General features: G+C 48.0%; 1 protein-coding gene across 1 annotated transcript in view; it reads right to left on the bottom strand.

Annotated features, from left to right (window-relative positions):
* The window catches only part of LRIG1 (leucine rich repeats and immunoglobulin like domains 1), a gene marked incomplete at its 3' end in the record, with an annotated part of 75609 nt that extends 56829 nt beyond the window's left edge, over positions 1 to 18780 (bottom strand). Inside the window, exons 1-2 of the mRNA XM_026052604.1 lie at positions 18743 to 18780; positions 18414 to 18548 (exon numbers count right to left, since the gene is read on the bottom strand). Of these exons, the coding sequence (XP_025908389.1) occupies positions 18414 to 18548; positions 18743 to 18780 (173 nt within the window). The remainder of the gene's footprint in view (positions 1 to 18413; positions 18549 to 18742) is intronic.
* Between the last annotated feature and the right edge of the window lie 6196 nt (positions 18781 to 24976).

Genomic DNA, 24976 nt, shown 5'->3' with positions numbered 1-24976 from the left:
TTTTAACTATTATTGCTAGAGTCATATTGCTGCATTTGGCATTTCAGAGCAGATTTTCTGCAGCATTTCAATCACTGTACCCCAGCAGGTGCGATATTACACAGCAACAGAGGCTGCAATSCAGCTCTCGGTGCAGGGAACCCCTTCATCAAATGAAAGGTCCGTGGGGCTGCCCACATAAAACCAAACCCTCCACAATCCTCCACACATCTACTGCAGCCAGTAAATAACATTAATTCCCATTGTAAAAGCTTGAGCACAGCCAGTATTTCGGGCCAAACAAGGGGCCGACTCAGTAAATAAGGCATCACTTACTACGCTGAGGGAGGGTGATTATGGAGGTTATTTAAATTACAAACAAACTACACAAACAAGCCCCGTTTCCCTCCCTCAACGGCCACTTGGGCCGCCTGCTCCACACGCGGTATGTGCGAACGCGGCAGAGCCATTCCCAGCCCTGCACTATTGCACAACGCGCTCGCTCCGAGCCTCGCACTGCCTCAGCAGCTGAACASGTCTGCTGTGCCCTTCTGCAGTTTGTTCTTAATTCTCCCCATCCATCTGGAGTTTGGTTCCCAAGTTCAGGCTGARGTGTGATCAACTGCCCAGGTAGCAAAAAATGAGGAATAGAAGGGGACCTGTGGGTGAGTTTTCCAAGAAAGACACGGCTGCAGACACACACTTGGCTCCAAATACCCCGCCGGTCAATTGGGAGGAGGCGGGAAGGTCCAAAGGGCAGAAAGCTCCTGCATCCGTGAAAGCTCCTGTGAGGGAGGGGAGAGGGATGGGGGTGGAACCTGGCTCCAATCGATGGGCACATGGGGCGATTTGTGCAACAGGCTGCTCTGCTCCCTCCAAAACACACAGSGGCAGCCAGGCCCGGGAAGACAAGCTGAAAACACAACACGGAGATAAGGGGTCAACTCAGCAGAAGMCAATTCAAAAAAAGTATTAGCCCCAGGGACAGAACTCCTTAGGAAATCAGGCTTCTCTTTGCCACACAGAATTATTTGTTTTTATGAGTAATGAAAAAGCTAGTGAATAAGAACCTTCTCTTTAATCTGTTTGTATTTACAAACAGGTTTCTGTTACAAATCTGGGTTTCACTGGCTCTGCAAAGCACTGCAAGGGCTACAGCAGGGAGCTGGCAAAGGGAGCAAGATTAACAGAGGGATTGGACACAGATAACCCAGAGTCAGGYTGGTCGGAGAGTCTGTGGCTGCTGCTATTTAGCAAGGATGCCTCGTTAGCATTTGGGATAAAGCAAGCTTTTGTTAACTACCTGCTCGCAGCCTCCCTTGGGCTTGGGAGATCATATAAAAACACATCCCCAGCAACTCCAGAGATTCTTCAGCCAAGCCGAGGCTGACGAGACTTGACATTCCTGAGATGTTCAGATGGGGGGTGAGGGAAAAACAACATTTTTTCAAGCCCACTCCACATATCAGAAACAAAAGGTAGTCCAGGCCCCATTAAAAAACGCAATTTTGCGAGACCATCTTGGATAGTTTAAACTGTCCATGTGAAACGCACTTTGCTACAGAGCAGATCCAGCCTCCTGCCAAATCACCCCAAAAAGCCAATACACACAAAGCTGGGAGGTATTTCAACCAGCACCCAACAGGTTAACTGGCAGGCACGAGGCTCTGCTGGCCAATTATTCTTCCCTGCTTTACTAGCACAGAAATGTGGGCATCAAAGAGGACCGCACTGTTCCACTTGTGCAATAAACTCCTTTCACCAACATCACTTCACACTTTCCAGAGTGCAAAGTTCGTGCTGATATTGTTGGCTTTCTCACTCGCTGCTTTCTGGCACTGGCCCGCCAGCTTGGCTGTTCATTAATACACAATCAGTGCACTAAAGGCTTGTTCCATAGCTCGAGCTGGGTTTCCAGCCTCTCTCTGGCAAGTGCCGTCTTAGGCTGGGGCAGGGGGAAGCAGTAAAACTAACCTGGAAAGGACAAAAACACTTAGCTGCTCCTACGGAATATGCAAAATTAAATATATGYATTTTCTCCTTACCAATGGGGTTAAATGGAATAAAGGAGTAACATATTCTATTCAAATAGGGTTCAGAGAAGCAGCTTACTCCTTTATGCACTAGTAACATTTCCAAATTTTRGAAGGAAAAAGAAACCACCTACAGAATAACTAGCTGTATCTGTCATCCGAGGCTGCCTACACAAGCGGATAGTGAGAAAGCAGCCACCATTCCCAGCTGAAGTGCTGCTAGCTGGGGCTGCTGTAAACAATCACTGACAAAAAAATCCCTTCTATTTTTTCAGCTATCCTCTAATCTATGGATTTGGTCAGGAAACAGGACAGCCCAGCCCCATTTGCTGTCACAGGAGGTGCATGGAAAACAGGATAAGGGAAAACRGATAAAGAACCTTGTCTTATTTACCTTCCATGAAAGACTAAACATAGGTTGCTGGTTCAATATAAAAGTAAAACATTGAAATGCCAAATCCAAAGTTTACATGGACAAAGTACTAAAAGAGCAGTCTAAGTCATCTCAGGATCTTTCATACCACATGGATAGTTTGTTCCAGCTTTTCAAGACTTGCTTACGATGCAAGTGAGCCCCACTGGGAAGCCAAAATGGAGAATACTTGAACTCTGAAGGAAGTTTTATCTGAGTTTGGGCTCATATCTGAACTGAATGCAACAGCCAAATAACATTTTTCTATATAACTGTTTATCACTATTGCTTCGTGMTTCTCCCCCCATGAACACATGGTCATAAGATTTCTCCACGCAGTGTACGGTCCCATAAGTTGTTAAAGATCTGGATTTACATCAGTGGGATTACATGAGATCAGCCAAATGTGCACATGCTGGAGAGAGAGGGGACAACACAGCACTTTAGAACTCCAGAGTATTTTTCATTTATAAATAGTTTACATTTTTTGGATCCAGCAGCAGACAACCCGCTCAGTCTGTACTGAAACCAAAGAAATATCATGTGTGAGCAGTAACCACAGTGTAACAGAGATAATAAACAACAGGCAGCCATATGCAGCAAGGCTGGTGCTTTTCAGAGGGTAGGAAAACTGAAAGAAAATACATTGTACCCTTGATGCACACCTATACACAGGAGCCAATCCAGTCTTAGACTAAGGCTGATCTGAGGAAGTTTCCTAAACTGTGTATGGGCAACAACTTGAAAAAGTATCAGGAACTTAAGATACACAGCACATATCACAACCTTGCTGTTTTAAGCGCTCCCCACGAGGAGTTTTGYGAACAGTTTGCACACAGGAGCAGAGGGGACCTCAGGAGAGCAGGGGCTGCTCCCTGCACAGGCCTGCTGGGCTCTCAGCCTTCAGCCTGGCAGGATGAGCCAAGAGTAGAAACCCAGCCCAAAAACAAACCTCCCATCCCAGCTTTCACTCGCACCCTCCAAAGAAAACTGAAATTAATGCTGACATCTCTCTCGGCTGTGCTTTTACAAATGTTTTAGATGTAATGTCAAACAATATCCTATATCCCACAGGATAGACATGTCTTCAAAGAAAAGCAAGCGGGACAGTTCTGYGCTTGCCAAGTCGAGGAACCTGGACCTGAAGCACCTCTATCAAAATGAGCCTGCCAAGACCAATTCGATGCCTTTTTATGACTGCAAGGAATTTCCACAAATATGCTGGTGACTTTTAAGTACCAGCATGTTCCTAGGTACAGGGAGAAAGAAAAAAGCTCTTGGAAATACACACTTTCCAGACCTACAAACATTTACCAGATGTAAAAATTCACAGACGATCCATCTGCCATGACAAGTGTGCGGACACCAAACGTAAAGGAAGGTCCCCGAGGCGCCACCTTCGAGGGAAAGCCTGCAGCCAGATTCGCTCGGCTGAACAAAGGTTTGGTTTCAATTATATTTCAGATTCTTCTAACAATAACTGTGCAGCGTCTGGCACCAACACATCTGAGCCTTTGAAGTGGTTCTTGACTTCAACAGGAAAAGGGGGAAGGGCAGAAAAGGGAATCAATCAGCAATTTTAGTTCAAGTCAAATCTCTCTGAAAAGAAAATGTTAATACTACAATCCCTGAGTGCACAAGAAATGTTTAGAATGAGAAAAAAAAACACCCACAGCCCGCTGTGTCCAGATCAAATTAGCAATGGAAGCACCTGGGCTGCTTCCTTTGCCCTCAGAAGGGAGCCAAGAGGTTGTAAAGCAGTGGGTTAATAGTCACTGGGGTTTTCCTGCCTCCTCAATTCCTCAAGGCAGTTGCCCCAGGAGGAGACATCCCAGCTTCCAGGGGGAAGCCTCACTTCACTTTCCCTTCCCAGTCACATTCACACCTGGATTGAAACAGTCAAAGGAAGAAAAGCCTCCTGCTGAGCCATGACACCAAAGCCAAGGTGCACAAGTGGCAAAAGCAGCACAAAACAAGCAGGAAAGGAAGGCTGGACAGAAGGTCACTGCAACATCTGAAATGCTACTGCCATTTAAGATACCTTCACTTCACAGTAGTATTTTCCATATTAAATGTTCTCCCTACGTTTTGGTGCCATTTGCATTTCAGTGCAGAACCAAAGGGAAAGCTCTGCTGTGAGCTGGCCAAGCAGCACATCGGGGTCCTGGGGATGCCACCACTGAGCACACAGCCCATCCAGGGAGCACCCCAAAACGCTGCCACCTTCACCTTCCTCTTTCTCAGCAAAAGCAGTCACCCTCCAAGGGCACCTACAGGAAAGCTCCCTGCGCAGGACTGTTCAGAGKAGGTGTCAGCAGGGTTCAAGCACCAGGTCATCTTTAGGTACCTGAATCCAGATGCACCTTTAAGTAACCTAGACAGGATCACCCAGAAAATCAGTATAAAAGCAGGGGGAATAAACTTCATTTAACTCAAATGTCTTTTCTTTGTTCAAAAAACAGTTGTGGCTAAACAGCAGAAAGGTATCCAAGCACAACAGCTCCCAAGACTCAAGGACAGTGGTTTGGGTAGGAATGACATTCATTTCAAAAGGGATAAAAATGCCTTATTTTCTCCGAGGTGTGTCCAAGTCCTACCAACTCCTCCTGTTAGGCCAGGCAGTTTCTGGAAGCATCTTCTGGCTCCAAGCATGCTCAGAATTTCAAGAATCTGCTCCACAAATCTTGAGGCTGTTTTATTCAGGAATGCTAACATGTGGGCAACGGGAAACCAAGCCGTTCCCTTCAACGCTGCACAAAACTTGAGTCTGCCCAAGATGAAAAATGCAAGAGTCTAAACTTCGAAGGAAGTGTGGGATTTGTTGTTTTGCTCAGACAGCTGGATTTCAAATATCACCCAGAATATAAACTTCCAATGGGGAAGTGAGGCCATAGCAGGAAGGTTTCTGTGCCTACCAAAACTGGTGGCCTCCATATGCTCCCCTCAAAGTAGGGTGGAGTTAGAAATGAATAAACAGAACAGACTTTCTACTGAGGTTTTCTTGGCCTTCAAAACGCAGAGGAGATAGTGTTCTGAAAGAGCTCTCCTCAGGAAGGATCCACCCACCTCCAAACACTTCCCAGTTTATAAGCACTGAGGGGCAAGTTGTGCTTTGGATTCTGCTTGCAGAGCTCTTTGGAAAATAATCCCAGGGCATAATCAACAACCAAGGGCCTTCCTGGGAAGAATTACGCAAAAAACAGGCTTTCTCCGACAGCATGTTCCTCCCCACCCTGCCCCAAAATCATACCAACTGCTTCGGTGCAGCAACTTTAATGTATTGAATTGCTCCAGGTCTGGCTTGACAGCATCAGCAAAGTCAGTAACATCTAGATGCTGCTCCTGTCGAGGCAGATGCAAACACAGCCACAATCCCAATTTTCAGAAAGTACAAAGAACCACTGAAAGTGGGTTGTAAAGAAAGGAGGACAACAGGGACCTCACAGAGGCGACAGCCCCTTTGCCCTCACTTCTGCCTTGTCCTTGGTCTTTGCCCTCAGGGGATCCAGATATGGCAGCTCGGGAGCCTTCAAACAAGCACGCGGGAAGGAATTCTACATTTGCAAGATGAAAACGCACCATATCCAGGAACACCGTCAGGAGCTCCAGCTGTGACAGACCACAACCTTCACCCAACACTGCAAGGCACTTTCAGCCCGTGCGCAGCTCGGTCCCGACCGCCCAGGGACGGCTGTTTTACTGCCCACCACACAGCAGCAGCAAAGCAGCACTCCGAGGGCACGCACTTTTCTTCTGTTGACGCTGAGAAACGGAAGCCCAAGCAGAGAAAGCAGCAACCCATGTTCTCTGTGGGCTGTGAAAACGATGGCCAAAACAGAGATCCAAGAAGGGAGGCAGCCTGTGACTGCAAGGCAGGTTGCTTTACAGCCAGCAGCCAGAATTATTCAGGAAACCATAGAGGAAGTAATTGGAAATTGTTAGACAGGGAAACTTCCACATTTTGTTTCCAAATGTGCAAGTCTGACGCCTCTGATGAATTCCCCTTATTTGAACTATGCCTCTCTCAAATCCACAGACTTGGGGTTTAATTAGTGCACAGACCCAAAAACGCTCATCTGCCATCTCCCCTGGCCCTCTTCCTCCAAAAAGGTGTGTTTCTGTTATTTAGACTTTTTTTAAATGTATAACAAGTCCTAARTGGCTTGATCACACACAGCCTGTTCCCAAGCAAGCCTCATGCTGGTGCCACCGCTCGCGCATGGGCTGCTTCAGACCTCTGCTTCGAGCTGGCTCCAGTACTCAGAGCTGGAGGGAGACCCAAGCAAAGTAAAGAGCAGCAACCGCAGCCAGATGGGAGCTGTCACACACCAGCACGGCAGATGCAYGAGGGACTGTCACCTGCAAGGGGGAGGACTGGGCACACACATGTGCAGGGGAGGCTTTGGAAAAGAAAATTTAAAACCTGCATGGCGCAAATAATAAAATCCAGGCAGCTGGAGCAAGCCTTGGGGAGACACATGGGATACGTGCCCGGCATCCCCATCAGCTGAAGCGCAGCCCGTGGGGCTCTCGTTGAGCAGACCACAAAGTGCTAGTACTTGAGACAAGTGCTAGAAACTGGGAAAGGGAAACACTGCAGTAAAGAGCTCGGCTACTATTTGGCTTTCCCGAGCGTGCCAGGAGACGTGGCTCTGCTCCCTGGATGTCTCCAAAGCTCACGCATGCACAAGCRGCCTTGGGGCCTCTGGGCATCCGTTGCCACAGCAAAGCCGAGGAGCGAGGAAGGAGCACGGACACAGGGCAGGGAGGGACATCCAGGGCCTTGGCTCTCCATCTGCAGCCRATTGCTCAACAGCTGTCAGGCTCAGAGGCACCAAGGCCTCTTCTTCCCGGAGCCTCTTCTCCAAGAGGAGAGCACAGAGGCACTGAAAACTGTTCCCAGCTGTAGCCGTGACGATCACAAGGACTTGCTGCTTCAGGCCAAAACTCTCCTTTCTTCCAGCGCCACAACCCATCAGGAAGCCCCAGCAGCCCCATTTTAGACATGGAGAAGAGAGGGTGTCTCAGCACCCAGTCCTGTAGCTCCTACTGCTATTAAACTCCCCCAGCACCATGGTGGGGTGGCCACAAAGCCCCTCCAAACACTTCCTTTCAAACAGRAGCAGAGGCAGCACTTGGAGCTGCATCTCACAGTGGCATCTCCACTGTCTGCCACGCTGAGCCCTGGCCGAAGCCTCTCCTTCAGGCAGGTTTAACAGCGCTGCTCTGATCCCGCAGGGATTCTTTGATGGCCAAGAAGGGTTAATCTCCTACTGCTTCCTTTTCCTCTGTGGGGATACAGACACAGTTGCTCCCTTCCCCCCCCCCAAGCTTGTTGTATAAGAAAAAGGGAAAATTTGAAACTTTCCAACCCTCTCATCAAATTCAGTTGAAGCGTCAGGCCAGTTTCAAGAGCAGTGGGGGTGAGRAGGACACATATGTACCTACATTCAGACTGTTTTTTTCAGGAAAACCAGCTAAAAAAATTAATACTTGCCTCAAAGTGACTGTTAAACCACGAAGAGGCAAAAGCAGTTCCTGCTTTAAATCTATAGCATAAGCCAWATGTCAGATCTATATTTTGTTTGTTTTTGTCTTTGGATTCATCTCCTTTGACAAGTACACATCTTAGTAAGTTAGGTAAGGATGAACTCAGAGCTCCTGGAACAGATCCAACTCACCAAGCTGCTTCATTGCAGACTAAGCCCCAGAAATAGGCAGACACTTCTAAGACATTAGGAGCTGAAAGTAGTCCCATGCATGAGACTCCAGACGAAAAAGACCACCAGCTTCTCGTTAAACTACAAAGTTTAAATACTCAAGATTAAAGTGCTAAGAAACCAGAGGTGAAGCCTCAGCTCTGCAGACCTTCTCTTGAACAAGAAGTTTTCACCTCCTGCTCGCACAGCAGAGTCCAAGTCTGCCTGAGTGCAGTTTTATTACCTTCATTAACCTATTTACTAACCTACTGTAACAAGGAGAGGTCATTCAGTCACTCTTACAAACACAGAGTCACCCAWACCTTTAAATTCATTGATCTCAGTGGTTTTGGGATGGTGCCGAACTGATTTTCTCCACAACAATGAAAATGTAAATGGAAAGTGGGAAGGAAGATGAACAGCAAAAGGGGGTTGCAAGAATAAGACAGATGGAAAGAGCACAAAGATCACACATGCTTGCAAATCAGAGGTCTAAAAATATACATGATTTCCTGCTTCAATGCACTGTACATGTGCCATACTTCAGGAACAATCCAAAGGTGATTAAAAGCCAAAGATTTGTTACTTGGAAGACTTATATTCACTTGTTTGATTTACGAAAAAGGGGGCCAGTGGAAAGAGGAAGAAAAAAAAGAGTTGTTTACAGACTGAATAGAGAGGAACACCAGAAAAATATGCTTTGCAGAGGGCAAAAGGAAAGTTATGACACACATTTAAACAAACCATATGATGTTTCATTTTGAAATCTTCTAAAAGGGGACTAACCTCCACATTTTGCCAAAACAAATGAAATACAAGTGCTGATCCACCCCTGCCCCCTGGTTCAGGAGGAGACCGAGGTTCGTTGGGCCTAGCACGGACAACRGGAGCTCGCCAGTGTCCTGGCTCACAGGCATAGCCAGGCCACAGGCAGCAAAGGGACAAGGCCAGGCCAGCTCCAGGCCTCACCACTCCACGGCAAACAAAGCAAACGCCAGTCCGTGGATTCTGTGTTCCTGAGGCACCAGTGGGGCATGCCCCCTAAAGCCACTTTTCCCCCTGTTTTCCTCTGCTTGCACAGGCACGCTGCAGGAGCGACTAGGAGAGAGGAGAGCAATGTTTGGACAACTGGAACACATTTAGGGGGTGATTTTTCACAGGGCCTCCAGCCAGGCTGTTTCCTACAATATCAATTTTATTACCCTCGACAGAATTTGCAGAACAGCAACTGTGACCTGCGGGGGCTCCTGATGGCACAAGGGGGACACACACACCCACAGGCCACCTTCCTCCTGTGGGGATGTTCTYCACAAGCTCTGCAGCAAGCACTGCCCAGCAGACATGGTCATGTCRAAGAATGAGACCAGGAAAAAGAACCCCAGAAGCCTGTAGACTAAATCTGGATTTTTTTTCCAAGTTGTGGGCACACGCAGCTTTAGGCACTGGTGCCAAATGCAATAACCAAGAGAGAGCACAGTTCTGCTTTAGAAACCTGTCTCTGTTGGAGACCAACCTAAATGAGCTGAGCTCTCCCAAACCTGCTGCAAACACCACCCGCTTGGCCAGCCCTAACTTTGCAGAACTATTTTCTAGATGATAGATAACGCAGAAAACCTCTGTTTATGTTGGCATACGGCACGCTAAAACAGACTTTAAGTATGGTTATAAAACAGCCTACTCCACACTGGCCAGGCCAAACGTGTTTCAAACTTGCAGGGGTATTTGGAAAGAGGATTATTAGGAGCGTGGATAGCAAACTCTGCAGGACAGATGAGTTCAGACAGTGCAGAACAGCAGCAGCTTCCCACCTTGGCTGGTGCCCACCACAAAAGCCCAGGCCGTAGGTGACTGGGATGGGCTCCATCCGTGTCCCTCTGATCCAGCCACACAGCCCTCCCTTAGCATTTTAAAATGTTCATTTTAAAATCTCATTTTCCTTCAGGCACCTGAGGGGGCTTCAAGTCTTTCCCTGGTGAGCAAAACCATGCCAGCTGGAGGAGATAGGAGTACGGAGAAGTGTCTTATTTCAAGATTTCATGTCCAAATTTCCACTGAATACAAAGTCTGTTTCCTAACCTGAAAGGATTAATCTAAAAATAGTCACTTTTATTGAAAAGTAAGCACTTAAATGCACTTGAGAYTACTTCTCTGACAGTTTTCAAACTTGATTTGATAGCCCCAAATGCACCCCCCAAAAAAGATAAAAACATTCAAGTAAATTATCTCATTGCAAACAGTGATAGCCAGACTATCAACTCAAAAAAATCATGAYAGACACAAAACTATAGCTCCAAAACTCCACAGTTTTAGCCAGCTAGTGCATGTTTTTAAAGGCAGCTCATGCAGGACACTGGGGTCTATGCTTCATAAACTCTGCAGTGCCACAAAGCTGTTCACTAGGGGACCTCCCTGATATTCTTCCTGCTGAAAACCATGTAAAGCTATTCAACAAAATACACACTGCAACAAACACAGCACTGCAAGATGATGGGACTCCAGAAAAATATTGACTCCTTGAATGACCAAGGGAGGTAATATTAATAAACTGTAGCTATTTGCCTCTTAAGAAACCTGTCCTCTGTTTCTTACTCAACCTGAAAATTTAAGCACACGGAACTGATCCACACTTCTGGAATTAGATGCGACACATCATCAGATCTTGAGAGGTGCCCCAAAATAGCAGGGCATGCTTCTGGACTGCTCCAAAATTACACAGTTGTGGCTGGAGAGACAGCGTGCTGAAAATATAATGAAGGAGCATAACATATTACATATGTTGTGGTCCTGCTCTGAAGCTGGAAGAGGCTGGGGTTGAAGGACCCAAACGGTAGTGCAGGATTTGGTTAACTATTAATGGATGACTCAGCTACAATAATAATACGTATTTTGTGCTCTGTGCTGGCACAATGACATTATGGTCCTTGACTCAGGCCCTCCTGCACTGCAGGGAAAAGGAGAAAAAAAACTTAGTGGGACACTGTTTAATAGYTGAACATACGGAAAAGTGAGAAGGAGGGTTTATTTGCCCTTTGTTTCTCCCTGTAGCCTCACACCATTCCTCCATTTGAGCAGCACTCTATAAAAACCAGGAACCTGAGGGCAGCTGCGAGAGGGAGCCGAGACTCCCCAGCTTGTCCCGGGCATCGCTCTTTCTCAGTCTGACCCTATATTCAGCCTCCACCAAAACCTCCAATGGCTTCACATGCAGGGAGCAAGGATGGTCCTGACCACAGAGCTGCAGGTCGGGAGCTCTCTGGGGAAGGAGAGCTGCCCAGGGCCACCTCACTGCTGGTTTGGGCAATGAGGAGCCCAGGGGGCTGCAGCAACAGTTCACATGTGGGTGAAGGGSTCTAGCCCCCTGCAACCCTGTAATGACTCCAACGGGGCTGGAGTCGCATAGCCTGCACAGACCATTGCCTCCTCCCAAGCACGCTCGAGTTCTACAAGATCACAGGCAATCTTATTTTCTCCAGCTGTTTATTTGGTTGCTTCATTTTGGTGACCTTTCTGTGATTAGAAGGACAGTGTGCACTTCTGGAAAGAAAAGAAAACAAGGCCACTTCTAAAGCCACATCTCCCAGCTGCCTTGGCCAGTTCCCTGGATGAAATCACAGCTCAGGGACTACATTAACTCGCAGTGGTCCTCACTGTGGTTCCAATGCACTCAATGTGCCCTGTGCTAAGTCATCCCCCTAACCCCCAAAGAGGTGCAAAGCACCTGCTGAGTCCTGCTGCTCAGGAGCTGATGAACCTGGAGCCTGGATTTGCTGCAGGCTGGGCCTTCCCAGCAGCATTAGCCAGAATTATCTCTACTCCCTTCATCTACACAATTCAATCTAACTCCACACTGCAAAACACTGATTGGGTTAGCACCGAGTGATTGGGTTAGTAGCACAAAATGATTATGTTAAAAGCTGATGAGCTGAGCTAACTCAATCCAAGGTGTCTCCCGGGGCAGCCAACAAGATCAATTAAAAGCCCTGCAGCCCCTAATTGAGAGTTTCTGGGTGCGGTTAACACGCAAGCCAGGGGCAATACACACGTCCCAATCACAGCTAGCTACTGAAGAGCCCTTGGCCTATTTTGCAGCCATCCAGACTTGAGGACAGTGTCTGTCCCTATCAAGGGATTAAAGCAACCAGGAGCCAAGTAAATGTCCTGCTTGGGCATTTGGGGCACAACTAGAGCCTCACAGCCCTCAGCATTTCACACCTGCCCTGCAGAACCTGGAGGGGCTGCAAACAGCCAAGGAAAACTGAAAACACACGTGGGGCTGAGACCCATTGGGAGGCCAAGCCAGCTGGCCACAGGTCCAGGCTGGATGGAAGGAAAGATAACGTAAGCTCCATGCACAAAATCTTCCACTATAGCTGTGCAGGTAGCCAGGGCATTCATCTGGCTTCAGCACAGATTTATTCTTATAAATAAAATTAGGTGTATGCACAGAGACAGGGAGGTATTTCTACAACTGGCACATGGGGAACTGCCCAAGTATTAAGTCATTTTTGGGTGTTTTCAGCACACGCTGCTAGAGTCGCAAGCTCAGGAGCAACCTTCCAAGCTTTACAGGATTTCCTTGTACTGCAATTTTGGCCAACTCAGGCTCATACTGACTAAAGCCTCATTTCAGCAGTGCTCCTGCATGGGCTTAAATCCCATTGACAGCTACAGGAGTCTAGCACTAACTTAGCTTTAAGCAAGGGAAGCAAGATCAAACCCCTGCTCAAGCCAGCACCACATGTGAAGTGCTTTGCTGAAGAAGCGCCTAGAATTAAAAACATATTGATTTATTATCTTTAGCCTCTTGATACCAGAGAGCTTGGGAGGGAAAAGTAACCAGCATCAAGGTTTGCTCATTCATCCTTTACCCCTTAAACACMATCTCCCAAAAGGCTCAGTCACCTTCAAGTCTCAAATCCACAGAGGTGCAAAAGCAGCATGCACCAGCACAGCAAAAAAAAATTAATCTTCATCTATACATAATAGTTGTTTCTCCTACAGAACAATTGATGGTGTGTTCTTTTTTTTTTCCACATGCCCACTGAGATGCTTGTTCCCTGCCCTGGGAATTCTCCCTTTGCCATTTCTCCTCCCCCAGCTCCCAAGACCATCCATTCTCCCCTTTTCAAGCTGCACCCTTTGTAAGTGGTACTGAATATTAACACAGGCCATTGAGCACTTGCTCCTTTTGTATGGGACCCTTGCGTTTCAAATTGCAGTCACTGTGGAGAGGAAAAGCCTCAGAGTGATTAAATGCCATGAAGTTTCTCTAAAGGACAGAGGAGCATGTAGACGAGGCTAAATGGGTCCTAGAGACCTTCACTTTACACCAGAGACTTCTCCAATAGGTAAAAGGGCTTCTTATCAGCAATATTTTGTCACAAGTTAATTACCAAGCTCACACACATCTAATATTCAAATCGGAATGATCACAGTTAAGACCATTTGTAGCTCAGTTTAGGGATTAAGACTGGAAAGATCAAACAGTGGTTGCAAAGGCCTCGCCATTCACTGCTGCTCTCCTGCAATAGCCAATAAATACCAGGGCATGCTGAGGGAGGTCAGAGAATCCAGACACATGTTCACAGGAAGGGTGGATTTATTTGCAAGTATTTGTGCACAGGCAGCAGCCTGGAAGAGGCCCCGCACTGCAAGCTTTGCTCAGTCTCAACTACCCCACCAGGCCCATGCCAGGAGGCTTCCTCTTGGGCTAGCACTGCTCAGGGCTCCCACTTTGCTGTGACCACAGGTTGCCGCCCAGGAGGGAGCTGCTGTCTGCAGAGAACATTCGAGTTTCAAGCCGCTTCCCATGGAATTAGGAGAGGGAAATAGGCCACCTACACGTGCACCAGGCCTTGGCCACATCCTGTGGAAGCAGCCTGTCCAAGCGCTGCAGCCTCACGCGCAGCCAGAGGCCAGCACGCACGGCGGGGCAGAGCAGCGGTGCAGCTGTACAGGGCTAGGCACAGGCAGTGCCGCGCCGATCGTTACTTAATCCTTGTTCCATTATTTCAGCAGGACTGGAAGTGGGACACACAGGGAAAGAACTGCCAGCAACACTCCCCTCTCCATGGGCTGCCAGCAGGATATTTCCCCCTGCCGCCTGCTCTTCCAGCTCTTTGCATCTGTAGAGGAGTGTGAGTTTTGTTACTCCGGAGATTGAGAGCAAGCGCAGGGCACCTCCATGGAGTACAGTGCGTACGGGCAACRGCAAAGCAAGTTTCCTAGCGAGTCCCACTTTGCTCTACCAAGCRGCCAAAGAAATTGCTTTAGGAAGGAGCACAGAGCAGCGGCACCTGGTTCAATAAACCCTCAGAGACCTTTAGTCTCACTGCTTTCAACAAAGCCCCTCCATGTCCATAAACCTGAGAAAGGAGGGGAGAAATTTATCCCAGACTCCTAGTTCCAAATCACTTTGACGGTCTAAAACTGTGAACCAGCACCCAGAGCTGTCAGCTCTCTGCAGAGGAGTCTAACCAAGCATTTACCATGAAAAACAGGAAAAACTCCCAGCTGCTGCCTCAGGGTAACTTATCCAAGTATCCACCCCCCTCAGCCTTCCTCGGGGACCTGGAAACAACTCTTAAATCTGTCAGGCACTTCCAAAGACTCTTCCCTGATCCCGGGTACAGTGTGCAAACCCTGACACTCAGGCAGAAGGCTCCATGCACAGCCCATGCAGTTCCCACTTCTCCACAGGACTGAGACCATTTCTTCCTTTTATTAGCTTTGCAACTATAAKGCTTCACAATTCTCCTCTTTAATAACAGTTCTTAAAGAAAACACCCCCTTAAACAACACAGGCTTCTGATTAGTAATTAGCACTCATGCCCAAGCAACAACGAAAACATATTAAAAAGCATCAACAGTAAATACAGCTTTGAGGACTAATTAATTGTTCTGGGCTATTCTACTCCAGTCCGTGAAACCCAGCCAAGTTCTTCCCTTGTGTAACACAGGCTAGGTCAGGAGTAGCTGCGCTTAAATTCATGGGAATAACTCCAGCCTCAGCCAGCAGCAGACACGCGGATATCTGAGAAGTGCCACCTGTGACACAGCAACCAGCACAGCAGAGAGCAAACAGTAAATCCTTTGAGGACAGACACCTGACATCCCAAAAGCTTCACCTAGTCATTTGGGACACAAGGATATGTATGTTTAAGACAACACATTTTCATCCCTACAGATGCCAGCAATGAATTAGCTATGCAGCTGCACAGCACTATTATAACCTTAAAGCTTTCATACTATTAAAATCTGCACCTAAAATAACTAAACCACCATTAAAAAGGAAGGAGGAGAAAAAAATATAATCTTGCATGTGCTATCTGCAAAGAAATCTCACCTCTCTACCTTTTTTTAAAAAATAGCCTGGGAAGAGGGAAAGTTTTGCATCAGCACAGACAACTCTTTAGTGCAAATCTGACTTCAGACTGTGTTACACAGCAAAAAATTAAGTATCTCGAGCAGTTTCAGAGCAGATCACTGCAAAGCAGAACTGCTCAGGGCAGCTGGATCTTCCCAACGCCCTGCACATGAGGGCTTTATGTGGCTGCGGGGCTGGGGCTGCTCCAGCAGGAAGCCCTGCACTTGCATAACCGCCCGTAGGCCGACACGGAGCGGCCCTTCCCGATGGGAATTTCGGTGCTGTTTCTCAAGCTATCTGCACCAAGCTGTATTAACTGTGAGGGACTCCAGTGCATRGCCCCTCCTTTATCAGTTTTTCCTCCTGGAAGCTTAAAGAAAAAGTCTCTAGCTTTGCTGCCAACAAGAAATAACAATAGTTTCTACAGACTCTAATGCTTTTATTCAGTACTGATAGCCTTGTTGACAAAATACACAGCTTGATTAAGTCAGTCCCAGAACTCTCCCCAGCGCGCAGAGCCACATTTCCAGGAGTTCAAACAAAGGCTTTATCTGGAATACACTGAAAATCGACTCCAAGCACCGCTTCAGCACCGCGGCCCTCATTAAAGAAAGAAGATAAATGGCTAGGGAGGGATTTTCAAAAGCACTTTGACGAAGTTAAAGCCACCATAAGTCAGGGAGCACAGGATTTCTCTTCCCTCACTCAGCCACCAACATGCCCAGGTTTATCATCCCGGCACGGGCTCCTTGGATGGGAGACGTGGGACACCCAGCTCTGCCCGGCTGCCTCCCCTGGGAATCCTGGTAGGGGGCTCCCCAGACCCACACGCTGCAACCGCGTCCCCAGCCTGGGGCTCCTGCACGGCTCAGCTTCTGCCTTTGGCTTCTTTGAAAAGGCTTGTGCAAAGCAAAAGTGATCCACGGGGATAAAATAATGTGTCCTCAACATACAGTACTTTTAGAGAGCACGCTAAATAACTACTGAAAATGAGTTAACAATCCAGTGCATCAGAAATTAGTTTACAAGCCTATGAATTATGAAAAAAACAGATATTTTGGGTTTGTTTCTCTAAACCTAAAGTAATTTTTAAAGGATTAGATGCTGTATTACTTTAAAAACAAAAGCATTATAAATAGCTTAAATATCTGCTTTCCATATTGAGAAAGAAATATTAGTTTTGTATCACCAGGTACAAAAGTCACCACAAATTTCCACTTCAGCTAATACTTYGGCTCGTGCAGAATTTACAAAGTGACTTTGTCAAAGTGGTTAAAAGATCACAGTCTACAGGTCTGTAGCAGTAGATTTGTGTGTGATTACTAATAAGATTTAAATCAAAACTCAAGACACTCAAAAAAAAAAGTTCCATACGAATAAGGCACTCCTGGGTATCAGCACTCCTGAAAAAGCACAGCTTTCTTCAAACTGATCATTTTATATATTTCCCTACCTAAGCAACAACGCACTGCGCTGTTTTAAAATGAACACTGCGATTCTGGAGTTATGCTGAGATGATTAAAAACCTCACATGATCATTACCTAAGGTAATGATCTGTACTGTGCAAAAGAGCAACAGGTGAACATGATGAGTTGGGCACTGGACTATAAAGGGCCAAATGCTGCTCTCAGTAACGCAGCACACCTGAAAATTTCATGCAAAACAAGGCAATCTGCAGCCAAAAGCAAGTAACACCAAGAGAACCTGACAAACCCCTAATAACTCCATTAATAAGGGGCTGGATGATCTCCAACAGTTCTTCACTGACCCCCTTCTCTCCTGGCGGAGGCACGGAATATCTATGAGAGCTAGGAGTTTTATGGATTCAATAATCTATAACTACAAACAGCTAAGGGGTCTCTTCTGACAACAGTTCATTTCCTTCTTTCCTTCCCTTCTGAAAGTCAGTTAACCGTTAAGGACACTTATAGGAGCGTACGAACACTCGCTGTTCCCGTCAAGTGAATTGAGCTGTCAAAGCAGGGCACGCTTCCCCCCTCGACTCCTCCGTGCTTCACTTGTCTCACTTCATACTCCAGATCTTATCAGGCCGGGTCACAGCACCGCGTTTCGCAGCCACACTACGGGAATAGGGACGGAGCGACCGCGCTTTACAGGAAAGGACTATTGCCCTGTCCTGCACTTGCTGAGGATTTGTGTAGGATTGTGTACACACCTATATATTTATACTTATATATAAATGGCTAAGTACTCCGAAATATTATCTCGGTAAAAAAGCCACCAAACTTGACTACCCATCGGGTTCTACACCCTAACTTCAGCTTTACCATGTGCAACTCGACGGTATTTGGCAGGCTGGTAGCTTCCAAGAAAAGAGAGAGGAACACGGGGAACGGCGAGCAAAAGCACAAATCCGCCTCCTGCCTCCGCTGCCGGCCCGCAGCAGCGCGGCCGGGACGGGGCTCGCGGGGCCCCGGTCGCACCGTGGGGCTGCGAGCCCCAAAGCCAGCGGCCAGGTCCATATTTGGGCCTGGTTGTCAGCGGCGCCGGGGCGCTCCCCACGTTGCAGAACCAGGACATTTATCCCGATGTCCAAATAAGGATTAAGGAGCCCAAGTTCAGCCACCCAAATCTGCCCCCCTTTTTTTTTTTTAAATGTTGGAGCAGATCACTAACGGCGCAAGCCGCTCCCATGCCTTCCCCCCTCACACACCCCGCGGTGTCCGCGCAGAGGAGGGAGAGGAAAAGCCGCAAAAGRGGGGTATTTGAGGGGAAAGAAGCCCGTGCCGACACAGCAGACCCCAAACCCGCGGCCCGGCGGCCCCACGGCCACCTCGGCGGCCGCAGCGCCCGCCACCGCGCTCGCAACAGCCCGAATGAGGCGAAAGTCACGGCCAATAAACACAAAATCCAGCCAGAGGCGGCGGGGGTGAAGTTAGATTTAGCGCTCCCCAATACTCACACGAGTCGCGGCCAGCGGGGCAGCTCCCRGGGCAGCCGCGGCAGCGCGAGGGCGCCGCAGCCCAGCAGCTCGCCGTCGCAGGCGCAGCCGGCGGGGCAGGCGGCGGGGCCCGTGCTCGGAGCGGCCGGGGCCGGGCTGCTCACGGCGGCGGAGCCCGAGCGCAGCAGCGCGAGCAGCAGCAGTGCGGCCGCCGCGGGCGCGCACCCCCCGCCGCCCCGCGGCGGCACCGCCATTTTGTCTCCGGCACCGGAGCGGGGTCGGCGGCGGGATGGGGGGCGGGATGCGGGGAGAAGGGACGGGGGGGCGGCCGGCGCAGCGGTCCGCGCTACCCGGCAGCGCCGCGCCGCGCTACGCCGCCCGTCGGCATCCGTATCGTTCCCCCTGCGCGGGAGCGGCGGGCGCCTTGTGCTCCGCGGAGCCCGGAGCCGCCGCGACCGCCCGGTCTCGCTGCTGCTGCCGCCGCTCCGGCCGAGCGCCGCTCGCCTCAAGCCCCACGTTGGCTACATCGCAACGTGCTGCCGCGCCGCCCCCTCCCCGCGCCGCCCTCTGATTGGCTGGCGGGCCGGCCTGCGCCCCCTCGCATTGGCCAAGCTGCGCCGCCGCCGCCGCCCCGTTGAAGGCGGCCCCCCGTCAATCAGAGGCGCGAGGGCCCGCCCCCCTTTGCCACTCCAGGTGTGAACGCGGGAGGCCTCCGCGCGGCTGCTCTTAAAGGGGACGCGCCGGGCGAGCGGCCAGCGCCTGACACCCCGTTCCCGCCCACGCTCCGAATTTAATGTGCCCCAAACAGTTGAAAACTCCCCCAGATTCTGGCCAGGGACGCTCTGCACGAGCCTTTTGCGGCTAAGTTAAAGTCATGTCTTGTCAGGACCCGTTTGGGACCAGACTATGGTCGTCCAAAACCAAATTCACCCGTTTTACCAAGGCTCGCGCCACAAAATGGTGGCATTGGGCCAGCTTGGGGCCAGGCCTGCGGGGCGCCACCAGCCTCCTCAACAGCAGCACACGGAGATTGAGCCACCTCAGCAACATGGCTGGACCACCGGGAAGCGGGAAGTGCCGCTTCTCCAGGTGGTGGAAATGGGGCTCGGCATCTTCGACAAATTCCCCATTTCTGCCTTCTTCCTTCATGAAAATTGGGGCATCCTGCTCTTGATCTGCCAGGACGTAGGGGGTTTTCCCTGCTGTGACCCACAACTGAGGATCCTTTGGCTCTTCCAAGCAAGGTTGAGCAAGGTGAACAGTTTGGTTCCTGCTTAATTAATTTTTTTAATTCCTCCTTAATTAATTCTCCAGATGAATTATAGATAAGGGATGCAAGATAGGAAACATTATCAGCAACTGACAGGGCAACCCAGGGGAAGAGAGGTTGCAGACCAGCCTCTGAGAGTGGCAAAAGGCTTGGGGTTTTATCATCAGGCTCAGTACTCCTGCCTGTCCTCTTCATTCTAAAATACGTCAGAAATCACTGCTGGGCAACCTTCGATACACTGATGTGTATCGAATTCACATGAGTGAGTTTACAATCACTTGGGGTTGCATTTATATACCTTGATTCATTGCCATTATGATTGCCTGATGAATGTGTGTGGTGTTGTGTGATACACAGCAAACAATGTGTACACACCACTAAGGTACCTAATGTAAACAGCAGTCAAAGTTGTCCTRGAGCGGGAGGGCTTTGCCACAGCACAGCACCCTTGCCCCGCTGAACTGCCATAATGTTCCTTTTGGCTGCTCYGTCCTCTGGAGTTGGCCTGTGCGCTCGTGAAAAGATGTGCATGGAAGCATAGTACCTATGAGAAATGGGAGAAGGAAGAGAAATGAGAAAACGAGAAAAAAAAGTTTGGAGGTCAGACTGAGAAAGAGCTTTGACCTTGGAAGATGAAATGATGAAATCTAAAAGACAGTTTATGATTTGAGTCCTTCTCAAAAGTGTGACCATCAATTGCCAGAAGTGTCATCATTCACTGGAGTGGCATTTCCCTCTTCTTTCCTATCTGCCCTTGCTAGTCTGTCTGCATAGAGACTATCTGGTCTTTGAGACAGACTTGCCGGCATTAGATTACAGAGATGAATGGATAACTCTCAACCTCCAGAAAGGCTTCTCCTGTCCGGCAAGGAGTTCCTGAGACCTCCAGGCACATGATGTTCACACACAGCATCAAACCTGGGCAGCCGAGCGCCAAGTGCTGAGCCCTGGCAATGCTTAGCAGCTTTCCTGCCCTCCCCAGCCAGCCGTGTCTCCGGGATCCCTGCTCACAAAGTGTTTCACAGTGACAGCCAGGGTCTTTTGGACCCTGCCGCTGCGCAAAGCTTTTCTCTTGGGTCCCTGATGGCAAACAGACCTGCCAGTGCAGACACTGCCTATATTGTCTGCGCTAGACCCTAAATCTTTCCGGGAAGAATCAATAGGCATTATTTATAGACTGGCGCTTTTTCAAGGTAAAACATTGAGGGTTAGRCTTTTGTTACACCAAGAAATAAAGCCACACACAGTAGTGTGGCTTTGGATCCTGTTTCAGCCTATTACACAAGCGCAGAAGATAGGAGAATAGCTTAGGCTTAGTCCTTTAATGTATTTGAAAGTTGTTTGTGAACTAAGAGCAAGTAGTTCCTGTCCCTGCAGAGGGAACCTCAGGCAGGAAGGGTAGATATATTACAGAAAATTCTTCAGCCTTACAAAAATATATAGCCAACTAACTATATTATATATATTGTTACGTAACTTTAGTTTTTCAGTGTGAGAAACCCAAAGTGTAAGGCGCTTCTAAGGAGAGGTTTTTTTTTTTTCCCTGTGGGTAAGGCATCAAAAAAAAAAAAAAAAATCCTTTAAAGTGGTTTCAGAATTAACACTCAAGATTATTAATTATTCTCGAAACTTCTGATCTCAAACCTGACTGATTTCTTTCCACCGGTGCAATGCCAGGTTGTACACTTGGTGCTGCGTGACTCTGCTSCCGTGCTGCTGCATACACGTGTGTCCAGGTGGGATGCTCAGTGCAGAGGGATGGACAGACTGGAGGCCCTCTGGACGCTCCGAGTCTTTTGGGGAGCAAAAAGCACACCAGGAGCAGGGCCCTGTTGTAAGGGTTACCACGTGGGATCTCCCAAGGAGAGAGACAYCAAGAAGCATTAGAAAACCTTTTTCCAAAAGTTATCCCAAAGAAGCTCTCCTGAGAATCAGGCTGGATTGCCTTGTGTTTGCACCAATTTGCTGTGGGCTGAGTGCTCATCAACAGTAGCTGGTAGGAAACAAGAGTGATCTCACAATCTTGAGCTCTCCCTCATAACCAGGTCAATACYGCAGAGGAGCTCGTGTGTACAGTATGGAGGATGTTTCCTCCTAGGACCTCATTAAATCTAATTAAATAGCTTACAAAAGTATTTATGAAAACAAATTTCAAAATGGCAAGGGCATGCCAACAAGGAAGATATTTCTAATTCTGTCGGTGTCTTTCTGTGGATTTGGACTCAGTTCAGAAAGTGCACACTTGGAAGGTAATTGCTGACAGCATGCAGAATCCATCAAGCTATAATTAACACTCCACTATTATTCTAATTGCCTCACTCAAGCTTCTGTGTTTTTTAATTGTAGAGCAATTTGCCAATAGAGAATTTAATTGCAATACATATTTTTTACATTTTGGGACAAAGTACCATTACTTCCATTTCCAGCAAGAATGTTCCTCAGTTTTTAATAGCTTTCTTTATTCTTTTTGAGGATATTTTGCCCGATAAAGGGATTTGATTGCAACCCCTTGTGAAATTAGTAATGATATAATATATATACAGGAGTGCCCGGAGGCTTCAGTTTGGATCGTGACTCCATTAAGCGAGGAACTGTACATACATGTAGTAAGACACAGCCCGAGGAGCTTGAAATCTAAACAGAGAAGACAAACCGAGGTGAGAACAGAAGTATTATCCCTCTGTCCTAGAGGTGGGGAAATGGAGCCACAGATGACTCACCTTAGGTGACCCTATGTTATCTGGGGTCCAGCCAAGAACTCACACAGGCCCTGAGCACAGAGCATTCTTTCGTCTTTAATATGGACTTATTTTCTGACTCCTGGTTCCTGCAGCTCCTGCAGAGCTTCAGTACATCCCTCTAATTTGAGGCACAAGCTATACCTTCTAAATAGCTTACAACAATCTGATACCTGCAGTCATGTTTTATGGATGTGTCCATGAAAGCGAGAGTAAATGTGTTTGAGAAGTGAGTGCCTCAGCTTCCTCTGCAGCAGTCATAACTAGGAAATCACCACTCAGGGAATGGCTGCATCAGCATCAGGGACAAGACCTGGACAAAAAAGCTGCATAGAATTTATCACGGTAAAAAAAGGTTATAGCAGGTGCATTGTAGGGAGTGTTTACAACATCCAGCAATTGTTCATCACAGCAGCAGTCACACTTATACCCAGCCAACAGTGGTCTTTGATATTGGCTCCTCTTGGCAAGCTGTAAGATTCAATGCCCGGCATCCAGGTTGCAAGAGAGAGTTTCTGTGGTGTGAGCAGATTGACCAAGGCATCGGCATTCCAGGGACTTGTTAGTTGATCTGGTTACACCAGATCTGCAAGGACAGTCGAATGGCTGCTTGCCACCAGAGCCGATCCTGCTCTTGGACCTCAACCCTGCTCCTCAGAGCTGGTTTTGTTGGAACAATGTGCAAGTTGTCTGATGTGACCCCAAAGCGCCTTGCAGCAATGACTAATGATAACATCACTTCTCATTGCTCTAATGGGTGAAGCCCATTCAGATTAGCAAGAGGCAGCCTGTGACAGTGAGAATTAAAGGAAGAGATGACCCAGTCAAGCTTCAGCATAGGGTCAGTGGCAGTGCTGGCATGAGAGCTTAGCTTTTGCACAAAGTCCAAAGAGCTTGCCTTGCAATGACACATATGTCTTTTCTGCTCTTAAAATTTCAGACTAGTACTTGAACTCTGGTCCTCCAAGAAAGCAACGTCTTTGATCAAGACCAGATCATGCTTTGTGAATGTGAAAGTTCACTCGAGTAGCTGCTGTCATGTCATTTTTTTCACAGGCAATGAATTAAATTACTTTCCCAATCTGGGAATGGCACATGCCGTTAGCAAAAGATGGTGCAAATAGCTAGATCCAATTAACTAAATCCACACTCTGTCACAATGTTACATACTCTGTCTTTTCTTTTTCCTGAAAGGACTTGTTTTCAAACTTTTGTGTAAATGTATGTGCATTTGATCTCATCTTTTAAAAGAATAGCCTATCAGAAAAGCACACCAGTGATTTCCTGCTGACACAGAGGGGGAAGTAGACTGTTAGCACTAGAATATTGCCTGCCACTTGGATGGGCTAAATGCATGATAAGACAAAGGGTTTGGATATCAATTTGTGGTACTTGAACCTGGAGCTTGAAATCATTTGCTTAAAATAATGTTTTTGTCAACAAGGCTGCGGGCTAACTCCAAAAGCAGGGAGCAACCTGGTAGACCTGGAAGTCTAAATATGAGCTGTCAGTTTGTGCTGCACACCGGGCATGACATTACTCTCCCCCAATCGCACTTAAGATCCCAAATCTAGAACTTTTCCCCACGCCCAGAGAACAGAGTTGGCCCTGGCGGGTGCCCGGGGTTTGCTCCTCACATCTGGGCTTGGCCTCGGATCTGTGTCGAGACTGACAACAAAAGCGAGCTGGAGACACAGCTCTTCCTGACAGTGACTGGTGCCAGGGGTGTTTATGCTGTGAAAAGCTCTATTACCTGGCATAATAACTATAATTATATGGTGTGACTTCTCTTAGTTGCTTTCACCTGTAGGCTGAGAGAGAAGCGTGCAGTTCATGCAGCCCCAGAGGAATGTGTTAGATGAAATCATGAAAGTAGAGCTAAGAAGCTGGAATCCAGCTACAGCTGAAGCATGAACCACCTGCCTCTACTCAGGGAATAACATAAGAAGGGATTTAGGAATCTGAGAAGCTGGAGTGTAACTTCAACTTCTCTTTCAGACAGAGACACTTTAAAATGAGAATATTTCTCCGCTCTGGACAAGGACAAGCCTGCTCTGGAAAGCGCAAGAGTCTTCAGGTGTGTCTGCAAAATGGCAGCTGGCTTTATTTTACAACCAACTCTTGTCTTAATAGGGCCACATGCTTGCTTAATACAAGTGACAGTCTCCAGACTGCTTCCAGAAAAAAAGCTTATATTCCCTTGCTGATGACCACCCAATTTCAAGTGACTTCCACAGGAAATGAAGCTGTCTCATATCCACCCGAAACAACCCGCAYCTCTCTGTGGGCTGTGAAGGATGCTGTTTAATAAAGAAAAAGCTAAATGGAGTGAGTGCAGCAAGCCCTCTTGAAAACAATCAAGCTGAGTGTATTTGTTTAATAGCTCACTGTCATTGCTTTATGCTGCAGATGAAGGGCTCCTTCAGCAAGGGTGGTCTACGCCTGGCAGTATTTTCAAGGCAAGTTTAGCTCAAAGTTGCACAAGTTAAGCCTGTTCTGAAAGATCTGGCTCCCTCGTAGCAGTTAAAGGAATATGGCTGCAGATGACCACAGCAGCCACACTTTGGAAGGACCTT

This window comes from Nothoprocta perdicaria, unplaced genomic scaffold, assembly GCF_003342845.1.
Source record: "Nothoprocta perdicaria isolate Ctin4 unplaced genomic scaffold, notPer1 scaffold_9, whole genome shotgun sequence".
NCBI classification, from domain to species: Eukaryota; Metazoa; Chordata; class Aves; order Tinamiformes; family Tinamidae; genus Nothoprocta; species Nothoprocta perdicaria.
This window is presented reverse-complemented; position numbering and strand designations above follow the sequence as displayed.